Here is an 18122-nt window from a genome sequence, read left to right as displayed (position 1 = left end):
GGTAAAATCTGTCAGTTTCACTGTTCTTTTTCATTTGAGTTTTTAAAAACAACCGTAAGTTCTTTATATCCCAAATTTTAAGAAAGCTGCGAATGTTGGCAAATTCTTCCAATGGAAAGGAAGAACGGAATGGAAAGGAAATTCTCCCTCATCTGCACAGCAGATCCATTCATAAAATATAGTTATTGCAAGCATAGAGAACACTATGAGTACAACCTCACAGTAGAATTAATTTAGTGACTCCACTTTAAGTCTCGATTCAAAGGAATATTGGGAGTCTGTAGTCTGGTGAGGCACCAGCACTATTTGGCAGAGAAGGCTCAAGACCTTGTCAAACCTTCACTCCCATGATTCCCAATCATTGAGCTATGGCAGTTAAAATGGGGTGAAACTATATTCGTTTTCAGTGTAGATGTACCCTATGTTACATATAGGGGTATATCCACTGAAATGAGTAGCAAAATGAGGACATTGTCCGGTTCAAATAAAAATCCTGCCTCCCATTGAAATTTTCCTCGTCCCCCAAATTTCTAGCATTGCTGGGAACGGGACATTGAACATTCATGCCTAGAATTATTATATTTTCTGTGTTGTATTCTTCTGGCAACTTTGTGCATAAAATTGTTGTTTTTAATATTCAGCTGACATTTTAATTTACTACAGTGTTTGCAAATCAAGGACCGATGAAACATTGGAGTGCAGAAATCTTATACATGGGAGGAACTACCCTCGTTTTGCCTTCCTGTAGCTACACCCCAATACACAAATTTCACATGGATTTTTACAAAAATGTGACTCAGAGGAGGAAATGATGTGGCAAACTTCACAGAGCACTAATATGGTTGACTACACCAGGATTTACACCAGAATTTTAAGGGTTCAACATGCACCATCTTCAGACTAGAACAATGGGTCTGCCAGTTTCAGTTTCTCTCGCATTCTTCTTCACCCCCAGTCTCATGTGCTTTCCATCTCAAATATGAGTAGATCTGAACCTTTTATAATTTTCTAACCAAAAACAAGGGATTAATTTAGTTCAAGGTCTGTTGTGCACATGTGAGCATACAGTTTGTGTTAAACCAGGCCGCATGGATTCCAATCAGTGATGTGATTGGTATGTACCTTTCCGATGTATAATGACCCTAAGATGGCTCTAATAATTTTCTCTGCAAAACAGTGAGCGAGCATGAAATGAATCATCATTAGATGTACTTAGTACTTAGGATTCTCTAAACAACAACACCATACTTAACAATAATGCCATACATTGTGGGATAAATGTTGGTCAAAACTACCCCGCCTTTGTCAATCTTGACATTAAAATGTCTTTAAGGAGAGCTGCAAACAAATAGGTCTATGAGCCTGTATTGTCACTAGAAGCCAAAACTACTAAAATGAGGCTGTTGTACTATAGATGCATCACAAGACAACATGACTCATTGTAAAAGACAATAATACTTAGTAAAATGGAAGGCACTATAAAAAGAGGGAAGCTATATCTCAAATAGATTAACTCAATAAAGGAGGACATGGCCCTGAACTTGTGATACATAAGAAGGATTCTTGATGTCCTTGAGTCTTAAAAGTCTCCCATTCTCTCAGGTTGAACCTAACTTGACAACACATAACAACAAACTGTAGTTGTCAATGAGAGCTGCTCTGATATAGTGTCTTGAGTGCTGTATCGGGCTAGAGGAGATGAGAGTTTGAATCCTCACTTGGCGATGGAATCTCATTGGGTGAGTTTGGGAAAGTCACACTCTCTCAGCCTCAGAGAAAGACAATGGGAAGTATCCTTTGAACAAATTTTGCCAAGAAGCCCCCATAATAGGGTGGCTTTAGGCCACCCTAAGACAATCAACAAGAGCTATCCATGTGAATACTCTGAAGCAAAGATATGACAAAATGACCGAAAAAAGTATAATACAGCTTGAGCATCTTTTAAGTGGAATTCCAAAATCTAAAATATCCCAAAATTGTCCACAAGGGCCTCTGAGATAGTGAGACTTTTCCTTTCTGGTGGTTCTATTGTACACACAATTCGTTCCATGCAAAAATCATTACAAATATGTATAAAATTACCCACAGACTATGTGCATAAGCCGCTTATGACCTATAAATAAATTTCATGTAAAGACATTGGTCTCATTTCCATGATATTCATTATGTATATGCATGTATTCAAAAATTTTGGGGGGAAATCTGAAATACAGAACATCTATGGTCCCAAGTGTTTCAGATAAGGGATGCTCAGCCTATATTATAATGACATGTGTTTTGAGAAGAGCTATTCCAGCACAGGAAGATACAAATGATGAGCACAGATGACTCACCCTTCCTCCTCACTGGACAGAGAAAGAAGGAAAATGAAATTGCTGTATATGCCATGAGACTTATGCTTGAGCTAGATATTAAAAGGATTCAAAGACCTGGCTGCAGAAACCCTTCTTACTTTGGTTTCTCCAAAACTCTGATGGTTGAAATAGGGGCTTGCTGGAATGTTCTTGAGGTAAACCCCAATCTTATGCTTATCCTATATTGATATTGCTTTGAACTAATGTGGTGTAATGGTTTGAATGTTGGACCATGCATATAGGAAAATAGGAAAAAAAAGGGAGGTTGAATCTGTACGTAGCCACTGGAAACTCTCTGAGTGATTTTAGGCAAGTCGCAATTGTTTGAAGCCAATGCAATGGCAAATATTCTCTGTATAGGGTTGCCATAAATCATGCTTGGTTTGAAGGCACACTACTATTACAGGTGAAAATACAAAATTATTCACATAAATGGCTGAGATAATAATTACACTTCTGCTTTCTGATAGTTCCATTTACACAAACTTTATTTCATGCACAAAATGATAAAAAATATTGCATAAAATTACACCCATATGCGTATTAGGTGTATCTGAAACATAAATGAATGTTGTGTTTAAACTGGGGTTTCATCTCCAAGATATCTTATGCTTATATATGTAAACAAAGAGGTTCCTAAATCCAAAACACTTCTGATCCTAGGCATTTTGGAGAAGGAATACTCAATCTCTACTACTACAAAAACCTTGTCCATATCACAGACATGCCCTATATTTCTTCCACAGAAACTGAATTTTTGAGTGACTGCTGAAACCACTGGAACATGTCCACATTTAACATATGCATACCTTTTTAAAATGGAGCCCCTGGTGGTACAATGGGTTAAACCCTTGTGCCAGCAGGACTGCTGACAAACAGGTCAGTGGTTTGAATCCAGGGACAGCAGGTTGAGCTCCCTCTGTCACCTCCAGCTCCCCATGCGGGGACATGAGAGAAGCCTCCCACAAGTATGGTAAAACATCAAATATCTGGGCGTCCCCTGAGCAACATCCTTGCAGATGGCCAATTCTCTCACACCAGAAGCAACTTGCAGTTTCTCAAGTCGCTCCTGACACGAGAAACTACAAGTAGAAATACTGAAAATAAATAAATAAATAAATTTTTATTAAAAAATCATAAAGAATGCTTTGTTGCCCAATATCAGTTGTGAAAACTAAATTTAATTCTGTGTTTCAGTAACAAAACTGCATAGAAATCCCATCTTCAAACAAACAAAAGCACAGCAAACCCTTCCATCCATAAAGTGTACTTTTAGTGACCACCAGTGGAATTTTCTTAGTACTGCATTCAAAGCTGATGAATAATACCGAACAGCTCAAAGGAGATATTTCTGGTTAAGCAAAGCCTGCTGTGCAAAGAAGTAGTTAACATACAACCGCTCATCATTTGATCCCTTATAACTGTGTTGGCAACACTTGAAAACAAGCAGGTAGTTGTGTGCATTGATTTAACAGCAACACACTGTCTTCCTGTGAAAAAGATCTTTGAGTCCTCGTGGACAACAAGTTAAACATGAGCCAACAATATGTGGTGACAAAAAAAAGTCAATGGGATTTGGCCTGCATGAATAGGGGTCTAGTGTCTAGATCCAGGGAAGTCATGCTACCCCTCTAATCTGCCTTGGTCAGACCACACCTGGACTACTGTGTCTAATTCTGGGAGTTGCAATTTAAGGGAGATGTTTGCAAGCTGGAATGTGTCCAGAGGAGGGCAACTAAAATGATTAAGGGTCTGAAGAACAAGCCCTATGAGGAGAGGCTTAAAGAGCTGGGCTGTTTAGCCTTCAGAAGAGAAGGCTGAGAGGAGACATGATGAGGCCCATGTATGGGGAAGTCATAGGGAGGAGGGAGCAGGCTTGTGTTCTGCTGCCCTGGAGACTAGGACGTGGAACAATGGCTTAAACTACAGGAAAGGAGATTCCACCTGAACATTGGGAAGAACTTCCTGACGATGAGAGCTGTTCAGCAGTGGGATTCTCTGCCCTAGAGTGTGGTGGAGGCTCCTGCTTTGGAGACTTAAGCAGAGGCTGGATGGCCATCTGTCAGGGGTGCTTTGAATGTGATTTTCCTGCTTCTTGGCAGGGGGTTGGATGGCCCACAAGGTCCCTTCCGACTATGATTCTATGATTTTAAGTTCCTGATTTTAAGTTCATGCTTATTTTCCAAAGGCGAGCTGTGTTTGTTGTGGCACCTTGAAGATTAAAAAATATCACATTGTCAGTTTTCACAAGTTAACAACACATTCCAGCAAATGCAAGGGTGGGAATCAGAAGACAATGAAAATGCAGAAGGTTTTTACTGTGACAAACCTGGGATTTAGGCCATAGATAACCTAATCAGTAGCCATTAATGACCTTAATCTCCAATGATTTGTATAATCCCTTTTTAAACTGCTCATGAATTTATCTGCACTATATAATTAAAGGCAGTCTCCAAGTTACAAAAAAGATAGGTTCTGTAGGTTTGTTAAGTTGAATTTGTTTGTAAGTCTGAACAGAGATTTCACCTCACTTTCTGTCCCTCTGGATTTTTAAAATTTTGGTTTGTTGTGAAAACAAGAATTGGTGATCAAGCTTCAGCTGAGAAAACTCTTCCCCATGACGACTCTTTCAGGAGTGAATTTCCCTTCTGAGGGCTAGATTTCCCCCACTTCCTGAAGTCTCATCCCTGTTTGTAACTATAAGTCATTTGTAAGTCAGATCTTTGTAACTCGGGGACTGCCTATATAGCAATTTATATTACTTTAATTGCTATGTATTCCAACCTACACAATCTTGGAATCTATAGTTCAGCAATGTATGCAAAAATTTTCTGTAGTTTAGTGAAGTGCACAAGGACCCTCTGGAAGACAAGTCTAAGCAGCAACATAGAACTACAAATCCCAAGATTCTCTGTGATGGAGCCATGGCACTTAAGCAGTATCAAAGATATATCCCTAGTTGCCATCCATACTACACAATTTATGCATGCTAATTCCACATTTTAACTGTGCTCTGTGAAGAAGTGTTTTTTTATGTGTCCTACAGTCCATCATGGTAGAGATATTGGTGGTGTGATGGGTCTCAACATCCACACTAACTGGAATAGTATTTTCTGAGAGGTTTTCAGGAGATCTTCCAAATAAGTTGAGACATATGGAGTCTACTGCCTGACATGACTTGTCACTTGGTAGTGTGAAGGTCAATCTGTCCAACCAGATTTGAGTTTCAAGGCAGGATACCTATGAACACCCACCATCCTGCTTATGTTCCCATTTACATTGTCTCTGACTGAAGAAGCAGGCCTACGCCCAGAAGCATCCCAACCGCTGCTGCCCAGGCCTTGGGAGACAGGGCAAGACAGGCATCATGTAAGGAATGTTTGAATGCATGCAGAAGAGCAGAAGAAACAGGCCTGAAGAAGAATCAACGTACAGTTTGCGCAAAGCATGATATGGCCCAGACTTGGCAGTCAAAGTGAGGAGGCAGTAAGGCATAGCTGAACAACAATGGACAATAAGGTGTGCGGCCAAGCATGTAAGGAGTGCAAGGAGTGTGCAGGAGGTACCCCATAAGTCATATGGCCTGGAATGAAGATGTCCTGAACTGGAACGGACTTGAAAGAACAGAAGAGCGTGTTTAAGAAAAATGGATTTTGGCCTATAAATGCAGGGGACCCCAAGAACATGCACGCTTCCTGATCCGCGGCAATGGAGCGTCCACACCTCCTCGGTAAAGACTGATAATCTTTGCTGGAGGAGGCCTGTGTGTGTGTGTGTGCACCAGAGCTCTCTCTTGATGTGATTCTGATATGATTCTGTGGTGATTGTATTTCAATAAATGTTACATGAATAGTGTTAAAACCAAATTTGGCCTCTAAAGTGTCTTATTAGTCTAAACTACCTTACTATTCCTTGAACACTCTGCACAAAAGAACAGGAATCTTTTAGGGTTCATAACAACCACTCCATCATACCTAGGAGCGGAAGCTAATGAAAGCCCTCCTATCAGCCTACTTGCCAATGTCCTGGCCCCAGAGGGAGACAAGTAGAGGTAGGCATAACTTCATTATTCCTAGACTCAGAAGCAGATGAAAAGCCCTTACTCCAACCCAATTAGCACTGCCTGGGCTTTGGAGACAGGGAGAGATAGCCACTGCTTCATCATACCTAGGCCCAGAAGCTAATGAAAGTCCTCCCACCAGCCCAACTGCCTTTGCCCTAGCTCCAGAGGGAGAGAAGTAGAAGCACACACCGCTCCATCATCTGTAGGCCCAGAAGCAGATGAAAAGCCCTTAGTCCATCCCAACTGCCTTTGGGACAGTAAGAGGTAGGCACTACTCCATTATACCCAGGCCCAAAAGCAGATGAAAGGCCCTCCCACCATCCCAATTGCTACAGTCCTGGCTCCAGGTGGAAAGAAGTAAAGGTAGGAACAGCTTCATCATGCCTAAGCCCAGAAGCAGATGAAAAGCATGGAAATGGGTATTGCAGTACATCCTTCTATCTATTTTTAATCTCCCACTATTTCGCATAATTGATTGAACTTAATTTCCTTTTTCCCTATTCACTTAGTCATTGCTAGGTAAAGTTACATATATCTCCATCAACCTAAATAACCCTTTCCCCTATAAATTGTTACAGTCTCTTGTCCATTTTCTGCTAAATGGTGAAATTCAGAACCTACCCCCATTAAACAAATATTCCATGTTCTGAAAACCTGAAATATCTATTTGAATGGAAGGAAATATAGGGTAAGACAATTGTGCATGAATAGTAGGATGCAATGTCTTTCTCAAATACTTCCAACTGACTTTGAGCTATTGTCTTTCTCCAGCCTTACAATAGCTGATCTGTGATATCAATACTCAAATGAATGGTACATTGGCAATGCACAAAGCTGGCATTGAGAAATATTTTGAGTAAACATTCAAGTCAAAGAATACATGTACAAAACACAAAAAGGTGAGGTGCTTGACATTAGAATTGTTTATTTGAATGTGGATCCACAATCTATACAGGATATTTACAATGCATGAAAAATGGAAAACTGCACAAAATACAATTGAGGTATAAGCTAAGAGCACAGTATGTCATGTTTCAATAAATAGAATTCAAAATTTGTAAACTAAGTGACCAGATAAATGCATCTTGTTTTTACTAAAACCATACAAAATATCTGTTTTTGTATCATATGAGGTAGAGGACAGTTTTGTGTCATGTAATGCAACCACAGCAACTCCAACTGTAGAACTGTACATCATTGGCAAAAAAACTGAATACTTTTGGTTTTCACCAAACTATTTGTCTTAGGCATATGTTGTTGTTTTTTTCTACTCACTTGTTGCTTTGATTGTTTGTAAAACCTTTCTTTGTGTTTATAAATTTTACTTTATAAATTAGTCTTTAAAGATTTTGGTCACAATCTAGAAATGTACTTTTTGAAGTTGTCCACGGACTTCTGTGTATGACGTACATGTTTGAATGATTTGCTACATGGCATGAGGAAAATGCTGTGTAACAAACATGTTGCAGATCTCAACGGAGCACACAAAATATGGTCATATGTTCCTCTAGATTGTGGAAATATTAAGATGTCAGCATCAACAAATACTTTCAAACACATCCTGAATACACACAAAATAGAATGATGTCAGTCACAAGCCTATTTATTCTGGAAGGCAACATAGCTGCATCAGAACATTTAGACCAGTTATTTGTGTATATTCAACAGAATGGTTTAGATACATTGCAACTGTGCTTCCCTTTTCATAAAAGTGAGGTATTTGAAGTAATAATATGGATTGCTCTACTTCACTGGATATTCATTTTGGGAAAATATATATTTCACAACCTAAAGATGCCACAGCACTGTAAAATCCAAACTATCCTCTAAATTGTGGATGTACTAAAAGTACATTTGTGCAGTCTGGAAAAAGTTTGACTTCTAGCTTTGTAATTGAGGACATCTGCGATCCCCCTCCCAACAAACCAAAATATATCCAGTATGGACTTCCTCGCATTACCACAGATGTATTGAATGAACAAGTTGTAGGAAGTATAATTAAGAGATCAAGCTGCCTCTTCCTGGACAGATATTTTACAGCTGCAGCATAAATTGAAATATTTCAAGCACAGATTAACACGTTTTAAAGTGTTTTGTTGCATTATATTATCAGCTTTAGAAAAAGAATAACATTTTTTTCTGTGGAGGGAAATCTACATTTATGCTTTTCCAATGGTTAAAAGAAATTTAAGGAGTGGATTTGGAAAGCGTCTTGAATTCAGCTACCTAGTCCTATGAAAATGTCTCTAAGATGTAGCACTAAGCCATCCACAATAGCTGTCATCACTGAATGTGCTGCTATTTCAAATTGAAGATAGTACAAATGGTTCCATGATCATGAGACTAAGCAGCATGGAATAGACAAACTGCTTCGCAGTAGCACTCCCCATAGCATAGGTTGACGGCAAGGACTGCATTGTGATACCTTGACTATATACAAAAGAGTCTACGACTATCAATATATTAAATATATAATAAAATTAATCCAAGAATGTAAAATATACCCCATAACTACTATCTTTATTTCAAATATTCAAGCAAAGTGATATAAGACCTAACAAAAAGAACAGCACAACTCGTCCAAAGCCCACTTTGAGATCTTGCTTAATCGAATGTTTAAGAAAGTCCTTAGGGCTAACCACAATGGTAAGAGTTGATTTCCACATTTGTTGCTGAATAATTTCTTCAGTTATTGTCTTCTGCATAGCTCAGACATGAAATTAAACTCCTTCCCCTTGCATATATGTAGTCATTGTAAAGGGCAAATGCAAACCATCACGTTATTATCATTTCGCGGTTTCAATATCTATCATTTTACTTGTGTTCAGTAAACAGGAAGAAATTGTAATACTAAGAAACTGAATGCAAAGCCTTGTGGCATATTAGAGTATGATGGGCTGAAGTCCAATTGGGCTCCAGTACATGAAATAATTAATGTGGAAAGTTAAGCATAGCTACTTATTTGGGGGGAAAAGAAAGCTTCATGTCATTAGTGTGCCCCTTTAATATAATTTCTAGCTTGTCTTCTAAAGAAAGGTCAGAAAATGTTACCAATTTCTATATGATTTATGTGCATGGTGTGAGGTATATCATTTGAGTGTGGGGATGAGTCATGTGCTGTTTTGCTCTGCACATAGTTCTAGTTGTTTGTGCTTGTGGCACACCGAATCAGTCTGGATGATGGCTGATGGACAGCAGTGGCCTCAGGCTAGGGGGAAGGGGATGGAAGTATTTTCTTCTTGAATTCCACTCTGGCAAAACCATTTTAACAATAATAATAATAATTAAAAACAGGGATGTCAAGAAACAGATGTTCTTTTTTAAAAGTGCTCAGGGCAGTCTCTCTGCCAGGCATTCCTTAATTGCAGTTTTAAGAACTCTTTAATGGAGAGGATAATTAGAGAAACAAATCTATCATCTAAAAGGTGAACACATAGGTGATAATTTTAATTTTTAAAAGTATTCTCTAATAATTAACATACAGGATTAACATGCTAAGGCTATAAGGGTAAAGTTGGTGGACAGGGTAATTTGTAATAAACCTCTGTAAATGGGCAAAGTCTTGGAGTTCAAGCTATATAGGCAGTGGAGTATATCACCCATAAAATACGTCATGTTACGAGATCAATGTAAGAAACTACTTCTGTAAAACATAGAATATTTACAATTTACTAGAAAACTATTTTTGGTGATAATGGACACCTATGGCACAGTTCTATGTATTAATAAGTATTGTGTAAAGGAGGCTGAAATGAATTGATTGATAGGTAAGCATTACAATTATGACTTTTAATTAAAAGTGGGTATGTGGTTCAGTCTATAAATTCTTTAGAGATATAAAATATGAACATAACACTCGCTCTTTCACATATCATTATAATCACAAACTTATTTTTCCAAAATTTAGCCAAAATTACTGCTACTGGTTTGGATGTGGAAACAGTTAACAAATTCTAACTGGACTCCAAAACATACTCCACTTGAAACCATTTCTCCAGAACCAATGAAAAACCAGGGCAGAAAGCATTCCATTGCAATGACATTGAGAAAGGATTTCCTATTTAAATGTGAAAATTTTGATGATTTTTGGTATCTTGTGACAGAATTACTGTAAAATGTTTTCTGTTCTCACACACTTTTCAAAGCCAGTTCAAACATTACACTCACTGCTTTTAAAAAGGTCTGAGCCAGACAACCTGGTTACAGGGTGGCTATTAGCAATGTAATTTCCCCAACTGTTGCAATAAGCTAATGGTTGTTGGCCAATAAAGATAAGGATCTGGTTAATACTTGCCAGACATCAGAGAATGTCTCCTGAGATAATCAAAACTATACATAAGAGAAGCTAAATATTGTCTTCAGCCAAGTACTATTCCTCCTACCAAATTTTACAAAATTTTCAGATTCAGAACCTCTAATTAAAAAGTTGCCGTCTGTCTGTAATATCCAATAAAAACAGTAACTGTCATTCAACACAATGAAAGGTGTTTAAACACCTACTGATTTCAACATGTCAAATTCTTTTGAACCATGGCTGTTTGCAACACAGTACATTCCTGTGTTTATGATTTCAGAAATTTCGAGCTTCACCAATCAAGACAACCCATGATAGCTTTTGTTTCTAAACACCTGTTCATAAATTCTAGGATAAAATGCAATGACCCATGAGCATCAGTTCAGTTCAGCTTCAGAGTTATACCTTGAACACAGAAATATCAGAAGATGCAATGCTTCACCTATGGATAACTAACAATGTAAAAAAAGGTATGGATTATGCTCAAATCTGCTTCTTCTCTAATTTACACATGTGTTAAAGAAGAAAACATATGTTTAACATACATACATACAGTTCAAAAGTAGCTATTGTTCATATGCACTTCAAATGAAACTGACAGGTCTAGCACTGAAAGATGATTGTTTGATTCAGATGTAACGATTAACAAAATTGTAATGTTTGCTGCAATGGGAAAAGAAAACTTTTGAAATTGGGATTCTGTGCTATTTAAAGATGCCAAAACACCGATTAACTTTCCAACATGTATGCAATATATTTGGTCAATAAACTGCAACTGTTCTGGCAACAGAACTGTTCTGTTATTGAAATAGGAGACAGAGATGACAAATATACTACAATTATAAGTTATTCCAAAAGGATATAAAATTGTTTTTGTTCATCCCATTAACAAGAAGCACGTGAAGTCCGGATACATAAAGCATTTGACATTTTAATCAAGAGTAGTGGAAGACCTACATTTTAAGAAATGTAAATGAAATTATTTCAACTGCTGACTACCATCTAAGATTTTAGCATATGCTATTCCAACCCAAAAATTTTATGATTGTAACATAAACACGATGGATGCACTGAGAAGTAATCAGATTAAGGTTTCACGATTGTAGTTGTCTTGTGAATTTTATATTCTATTCTGCCTGGTACCCATCATCTACATGCAAAAGTTTCAGAGTGGTGACACTGACTTCTACTTCTCCTTTATACTAGACTGGTTGAAAGGAACAAGCTCAACCTAGATAGTTTGACAGTTACACCAGAAGGTTGAGACAATCCGGTGATTGTAGATTTCTTAAAGGGGTTATACTTTTCCATGAATGTGAAGGCTAAAACTTGGAAATATTTCTTGATCAGTATGTGTAGTAGGACTTTTCATGCAGCAAGTTGGTAAGAGTGCCTCTCATCTGCTTCAATTGATGCACCTCTTTCTGGAGGAGAAGGTCCTCAGTACTGCCTTACATGGTCTGATAATGTACAGAATGGATTTCTATGATGTGCTTTAGATAAGGCTGCCCTTGAAAACTGCTTGAAAATGTCAAATTGTTTCAAGATTGAAGCAGCTTAACTGAGGCCCAATACACACAGTATACCACTGCTGTTGCAAGAGTCCAACTGGCTTCCAGTTATTTCCAAGCAAAATCCAGAATCTTGATTTGGACCTTGAAAGCCCTAAGCTACCAAGACCTAGGATTTTGGAAGGGACATGAGCATCTATGCATACCAGAAGTTGGCAAGGGATGGTACTACGGATCTTGCCAAAGCAAAATGAAAAATTCACAAAACAAGATGGAGTTTGACATGTAGAATTTCCCACAAGAGAAACTCAGCAGATATTATACACATTTTTCGACCTACAGTTACACTTTTGTTTTGCAAGGTGCCTCGATTGCTTTATTTTCTCTATGTACATATGTTGTAGACATTATGAAACTGTTAATTTATTTTGTTAACGTAGACAGATATAAGAACTGAATAGTTAAAAACTGATGATATAACTTAGCATAACTAATATATTAAAAGGACAAAGATGTGGTTGTATGAAATGGTCCTTATACAACAGAAAACGTTGGGTATAAGACGATTTTACCATAAAATTTCCACAACATGCATATATAGCAGGCATTCACAACATGGAAATCACAGGATGTAAGTGCTCATGTGATGAATATATAAATGAACATTATTGTCTGCAGTGCTTCTCATTTATAGATATCCCCATTTCTATCTATACTGACCTGTGCCTCCCCACACATGTTCTTATGCTATTAGTCACATATAATGCCTGAGGTAGGATATCTGGAGATACAATGACACCAATTTCTGCCATCCTCCAGATGTCTGCAGGCTATATTTGCACCTTTTCCAAGACTACAAGTAACCAGATCATCACTTGCAGTTTGGGAGCAGAGAAAGAAAGGTGAAGGCATGATTTTCCATTTGGAGGCGAATTTTGTTTTCATTGAGGAACATGGTGGGCTGCATGGTAACTTGTGGAATTATCACTCGCATTTCCCCCTCTACAAGTTTAACTTGGCTTTAGAAATCACTGCTCTCTCTCTCACACACACACACTTCAATTTTCCTTCAACTGCTATTATGAGGTTTTAAACTATTGTCTATTCATACCAAAATACTCAACTTAAGGAAATTTTCTTGCCTTTTTTATAATCAGTCCTGCTTTTCCTCCTCCCAAATAAACTGTTTTGAATATTTAAATCTTTACAGTTCTTTTCACAAAAGAGATTCTGTCTGAAAGTTATTTTAGATTACTACTTTAATCCAATGACCAGGGTCCAATGGCTTACTTTTGCTGGATGCTGCTTCTACCAAAAGCAGCACGACCACATTACCCGCAACCCCTCAAGAATCCAAAAGACCTCCTCCTGGGAATTAGGAAACACTCTTGGTGCCACACAGCATTGAAAAAGGCATTCCCAATTCCACTTTTGCATCCAGCATGAGCGGAATTGGAACTTTCCTTTATTAAGTACATCACTGTATCTTAGCCACTGGTTCCTTGATCAAATATACCTCATTTGTTTGGTGTCTAATCAGTAAATACAATGGAAGTGAACTACTTGTTAGTCAACACCAGAATACCAGGACATTAAATGTCAGATGCCCCAATAAAGACCTTACCAATTTCAAAATTAATAGAAGTTTAATAACTAAATTGCTTTTTTTTAAATGATAGCAATATTTATCTTGGCATATAAAACATATAGAAGCATTACTTTGACAATGTCAGAACTCATTTGTTCCCTCTTGACATCTTATGTACATGTCAACACCAACCACTTCCATGCACTCCAAGACAACCCATGCATGGAAAACCTTATTGCATCCTACTTGCTTGATGGTTAAAATAATCACTCTACAACATAAGGCTGACATTTCCATTAGTATTTGGGAATACTAAAAAAATAGTGTCAATTATGGCATCTCCAGTCAGGTCTGGGGATGAACTCGTACGTTTGGAAAGTGAAGCACCTCAGACTTCTTTTTATAATAGCATTCAACATATTACCGAAAGAATTGGCACTTGGTATTTGACAATAACTAGCATCCGACAGCTGATAATTAACTGTGTGGAAATCTGCATTTAGAAAAAAAATAACAGACTGTGTAATAATTTCCAAATAACGGTTCTTTCCTCGATGCAGCATTAACTATCAAATGGAGTTATAAGAGTAAAGCAACAAATAGAATATATTCTCCACATTCTCATTTTTTTTCTTTTTTTAAGATTTTGAATAAAAGGAATATTTTGTGTAAATGACTGCATGCAAAAGAAAGTATGTGGATTCTGCATATCTATGAATGAAAGTTGAATTCAATAAAAGGTAAAGAGCCCTCAAGACAGTTTGTAAAAACATACACTGAGTACTCTAAAACATAAGGTTTCAAATGTTGCTCATAACTGTTTAAAAAGCAGCACAAATACAGGTTTTTATAAGTCTAGAAGTTGTACAAATGTGTATTATTACAGATTTATAAGCACACATTGGGCACAGTTCTCTGGAAATGTCTCTTGTGCAAACATCATTGAAATGACTGGGATCTGAATAACTGCTTCACTGATGTTGTTTGCACAAGAAGGGTTCTCCACAGCTGTCCCCAATACCTTTTCTTCCATGGCTTGACTTCTCCTTGACAAGTAATATATAAGCCCTGCTGAAAAAATGCAGATACATTCTTCTTGGCACTTTATTTCCCTTTGCCATTTTTTGAAGACTTCTGAATCTGAAGCTTTAACTCCTTTATCATCATCTCTAACTTTTGTCGTGCTTCTCGTTCCTGTCTCAGTTCATCCTGGAGCTCTTGCCTATCAGCTTCAGCATGATCCAGCCGCTGTCTCAGCTCTGCCAACTGGAATTTTTAAAAAGAAAAGTTAAAACTTCAAAATGTGTGTATCCATCCATCCAACTCAATAAAACATAAATATTTGTTGTTGGAACAATATACTTGGGATATTCACAAAAAACATTTTGTTCCAAAACAACATCCCTGATTTGAAAGCTCTTGCTAATTCTGAGAGGATAAGAAACCCTGAATCATAAAGTCCACATTTAGTTCCAGTTATGTCATTCTACGGAAATTGCCATATATACACGAGTATAAGCCGAGGGATTTGAAGGAAAAGTCACCTGGCGGGCTGAAGTTTGCCCATGCCTGGTCTAAAGTATCACAAACAATGGATGTGTTGAAAGCAACTAAGCAGAGGTACAGACAGCAAAACAAACTCATAGGGGTATTAACCCTTCCCTATGATATCCAAAGCTATCTAGCTATCTAGCTATCTATATGGCTGGAGTTACTCTTAAAAATGTATCTTAAGTTGAAACAAATTCATCTTAAGAACAAACCTATCTTGTTAGTAACTTGGGGACTATCTGTATTGTATAAATTTTAGGTAGTATTGCACTGGTATATATTCATGTGTAAAGTTTTGTTTCATTGTTTTTTTAACTGAATATGTAAATTTTAAAATACACACACACACACACATATGTGCAACTTGTATTTAGTTAATTTTAGGGTCATATGTTTTTAATTGAAATTTTACATACTATAGCTGCATTTGTTTTCATTCTTTAGTTGTGTCTTGTAGAACTAGGCAGTATGTAGCTCTATAGTTTTTAGATTTATATACCTTTAAAAATCATTTGTGTTTTTTTCCCCATCAATAAAAAATTACTTTAAAAAGAAATATGTGAATCAAGATTCCTCTGGAATCAATGAGCTATTGTAGCCATCTAGTGGAGAGCTTCAGTATAAATAGAACAGGATTTTAGCAGAGATATGAAAGGATTGCACATTTCACTAGTATGCTAGGAGGTATTTCTAATACTGTAGACCTCAATTAACAAAACTTATGACAAAGGAGCTCCTTTTTGCAAAACCTTTTTATGGTTATTCAACCCCCCTTTTTTCTTTATCCTGCTGTGAGGCTGTCTGGCAGTCTTGGCATTGGGAGGATGGTGAAACAGGGCTGGAGAAACACAGACTGTCTAAGCCAGGCTGTAATAGCATACCTATACTTACTGTTAAATGATGGGTAACAAGCTACTGATGTAATCACACGTATACTTATTTGAAAGAAAATTTATTGAAATTAATAGGCTAGAGGACAGCATATGCCTGCCCAAATGGTGTGGTCACTCACATAGCAGTGTTGGACTGACCCTACAGTACACACAGCCTTTTCCTATATATAATGAGCTTAATGCAACAACAAAAAAACCTCCAGTTTTGTAATCCACCTGTCCTGAAGGAATACGTTACTGCAGAGCAGATAACAGTCACACAGGCATTTAATACATGGAAATTCCTGTTCTCAGTAAGGCAGGGAAGGGAATCACCTCAGATGACACACAGGTGGGTGAAGTGCAACCTGCTCTTTGCCCAACCCTGTACACTGAAACAGCCAAAAATTATCTCTACGGCACAGCTTCTAAAACCTTTTCTAGTCGCGACCCCTTTTCACCCCAACATTTTGTGACCCCAGGTATATAGGTATATAAAATAAGTATAAAAATCAAACATTAACTGATAACGTATCAGCATTTGCAAGGCTTGCTAAACAGGCTGATCTTCCTTTCTATAAAGTACAGATGAAGGATTTTCTGCAGAGTCCATCGTAAACACTGCATGTTGTTGCTAACAGGTTTGTGTAAATGTCTAGATGGCGTTCAGAAATCTTTTACTGTTGTCAATTTTTGTGATCCCAACACTGAGCTAGGAGACCCCATTTGCAGTTGGAACCCACAGTTTAAGAAAATTTGTTTAGCAAGCCTTGGAAATTTGCTGATTTGTTATCAGTAAATGTTTGATTTTTATACATATTTTTATACCTATATACCTGGGGTCACATAAAAAAATTATCAGGCAAAAAGGGGTTGGAAGTAGAAAGGTTTACGAAGCTCTGCTTTAGAGGATGTGGAAGGCATTTCCACCACAATTCCACCACCCTAGCGGACACCTCAGGGGTAAAAATACTTTTTTTTGTGTATGTGTGTGTACACACAAGTATATTTAAAAACTTGATTCAAAATGTCTGAAAACATTCTCCAGAGACCTGGGAAACCCCCAAAACATACTTTCCAGTATGGCTTTGGGGACAAAAATATTGTTGGGTTTTCTTGGAGGTTCAGGTCTCCTGGAGGACTAAAGCAACCCCCTAGTCTTCCACTGTTGCATGCCCCTCAACTAATATGATTAAGCCTTTGTGTAAACTCTCCCTTACTTCCAAGTAATGTGCTTGAGATTATATGGAGTTAACTAAAATGAAATGCAGCCATGATGATAGTGCCTATTATTATTATAATTATCAAACTGTGCCTATGGGTTTAACTTCTTTTTATAACTGTGTAGTGTAGTGTGGCACTTACACTAAAAGAACAATATGGACAGACACCAGAAAAAGTATGAATATGTACTTCCTCATTTGACCTTACAGTCAAAAAGAGCACAGGTTTTTTTTTTAAAGTAAGCTTTTTTGTGTAAACCATGGATATAACTATGGTCTGATTAAAAACTTATTCAAATCCTGGATTTGACTATTTTTTTCCAGAAGATTGTCATCCTTAGTTCTCCTTCTTTTGGGGTGAAGTAAGAATTAGTGAATTAAGAATTGCAAAGTACCTGGCACAATGAATGTGTTACATAAGGTACTAAAAACACAAAAAAAATATTGAGACTGGCCAGTGCAGGAGGAAAAACAGGGATTCTGTTAAATGTACAAAATTACATTTTCTGGATTTCCAATGCTGCAGTCCTACCCTGATTTGAGAGCATTGTCACTGGACATAGGATTAACATCTGAGTACAGATGCAGAGGACTGTTTTAGAGCAGATGGTGTCATAGTGAAGAGAAGAAGTCCTGGCGCGTGAGTGTATGTTTGCTCACATTATG

The 18122-nt window shown here is 37.5% G+C and overlaps 1 protein-coding gene across 1 annotated transcript in view; it reads right to left on the bottom strand.

Annotated features, from left to right (window-relative positions):
- Nucleotides 1-7325: 7325 nt before the first annotated feature.
- Nucleotides 7326-18122, bottom strand: part of SKIL (SKI like proto-oncogene) — a 35536-nt gene continuing 24739 nt past the window's right edge. Inside the window, exon 7 of the mRNA XM_060767534.2 lies at nt 7326-15076. Within this exon, the coding sequence (XP_060623517.2) occupies nt 14915-15076 (162 nt within the window). The 3' untranslated portion in view covers nt 7326-14914. The remainder of the gene's footprint in view (nt 15077-18122) is intronic.

This window comes from Anolis sagrei, chromosome 3 (genome assembly GCF_037176765.1).
Source record: "Anolis sagrei isolate rAnoSag1 chromosome 3, rAnoSag1.mat, whole genome shotgun sequence".
In the NCBI taxonomy this organism is placed as follows: domain Eukaryota; kingdom Metazoa; phylum Chordata; class Lepidosauria; order Squamata; family Dactyloidae; genus Anolis; species Anolis sagrei.
Note: the sequence above shows the minus strand (reverse complement) of the source record. Positions and strands in the feature narration are given on the sequence as shown.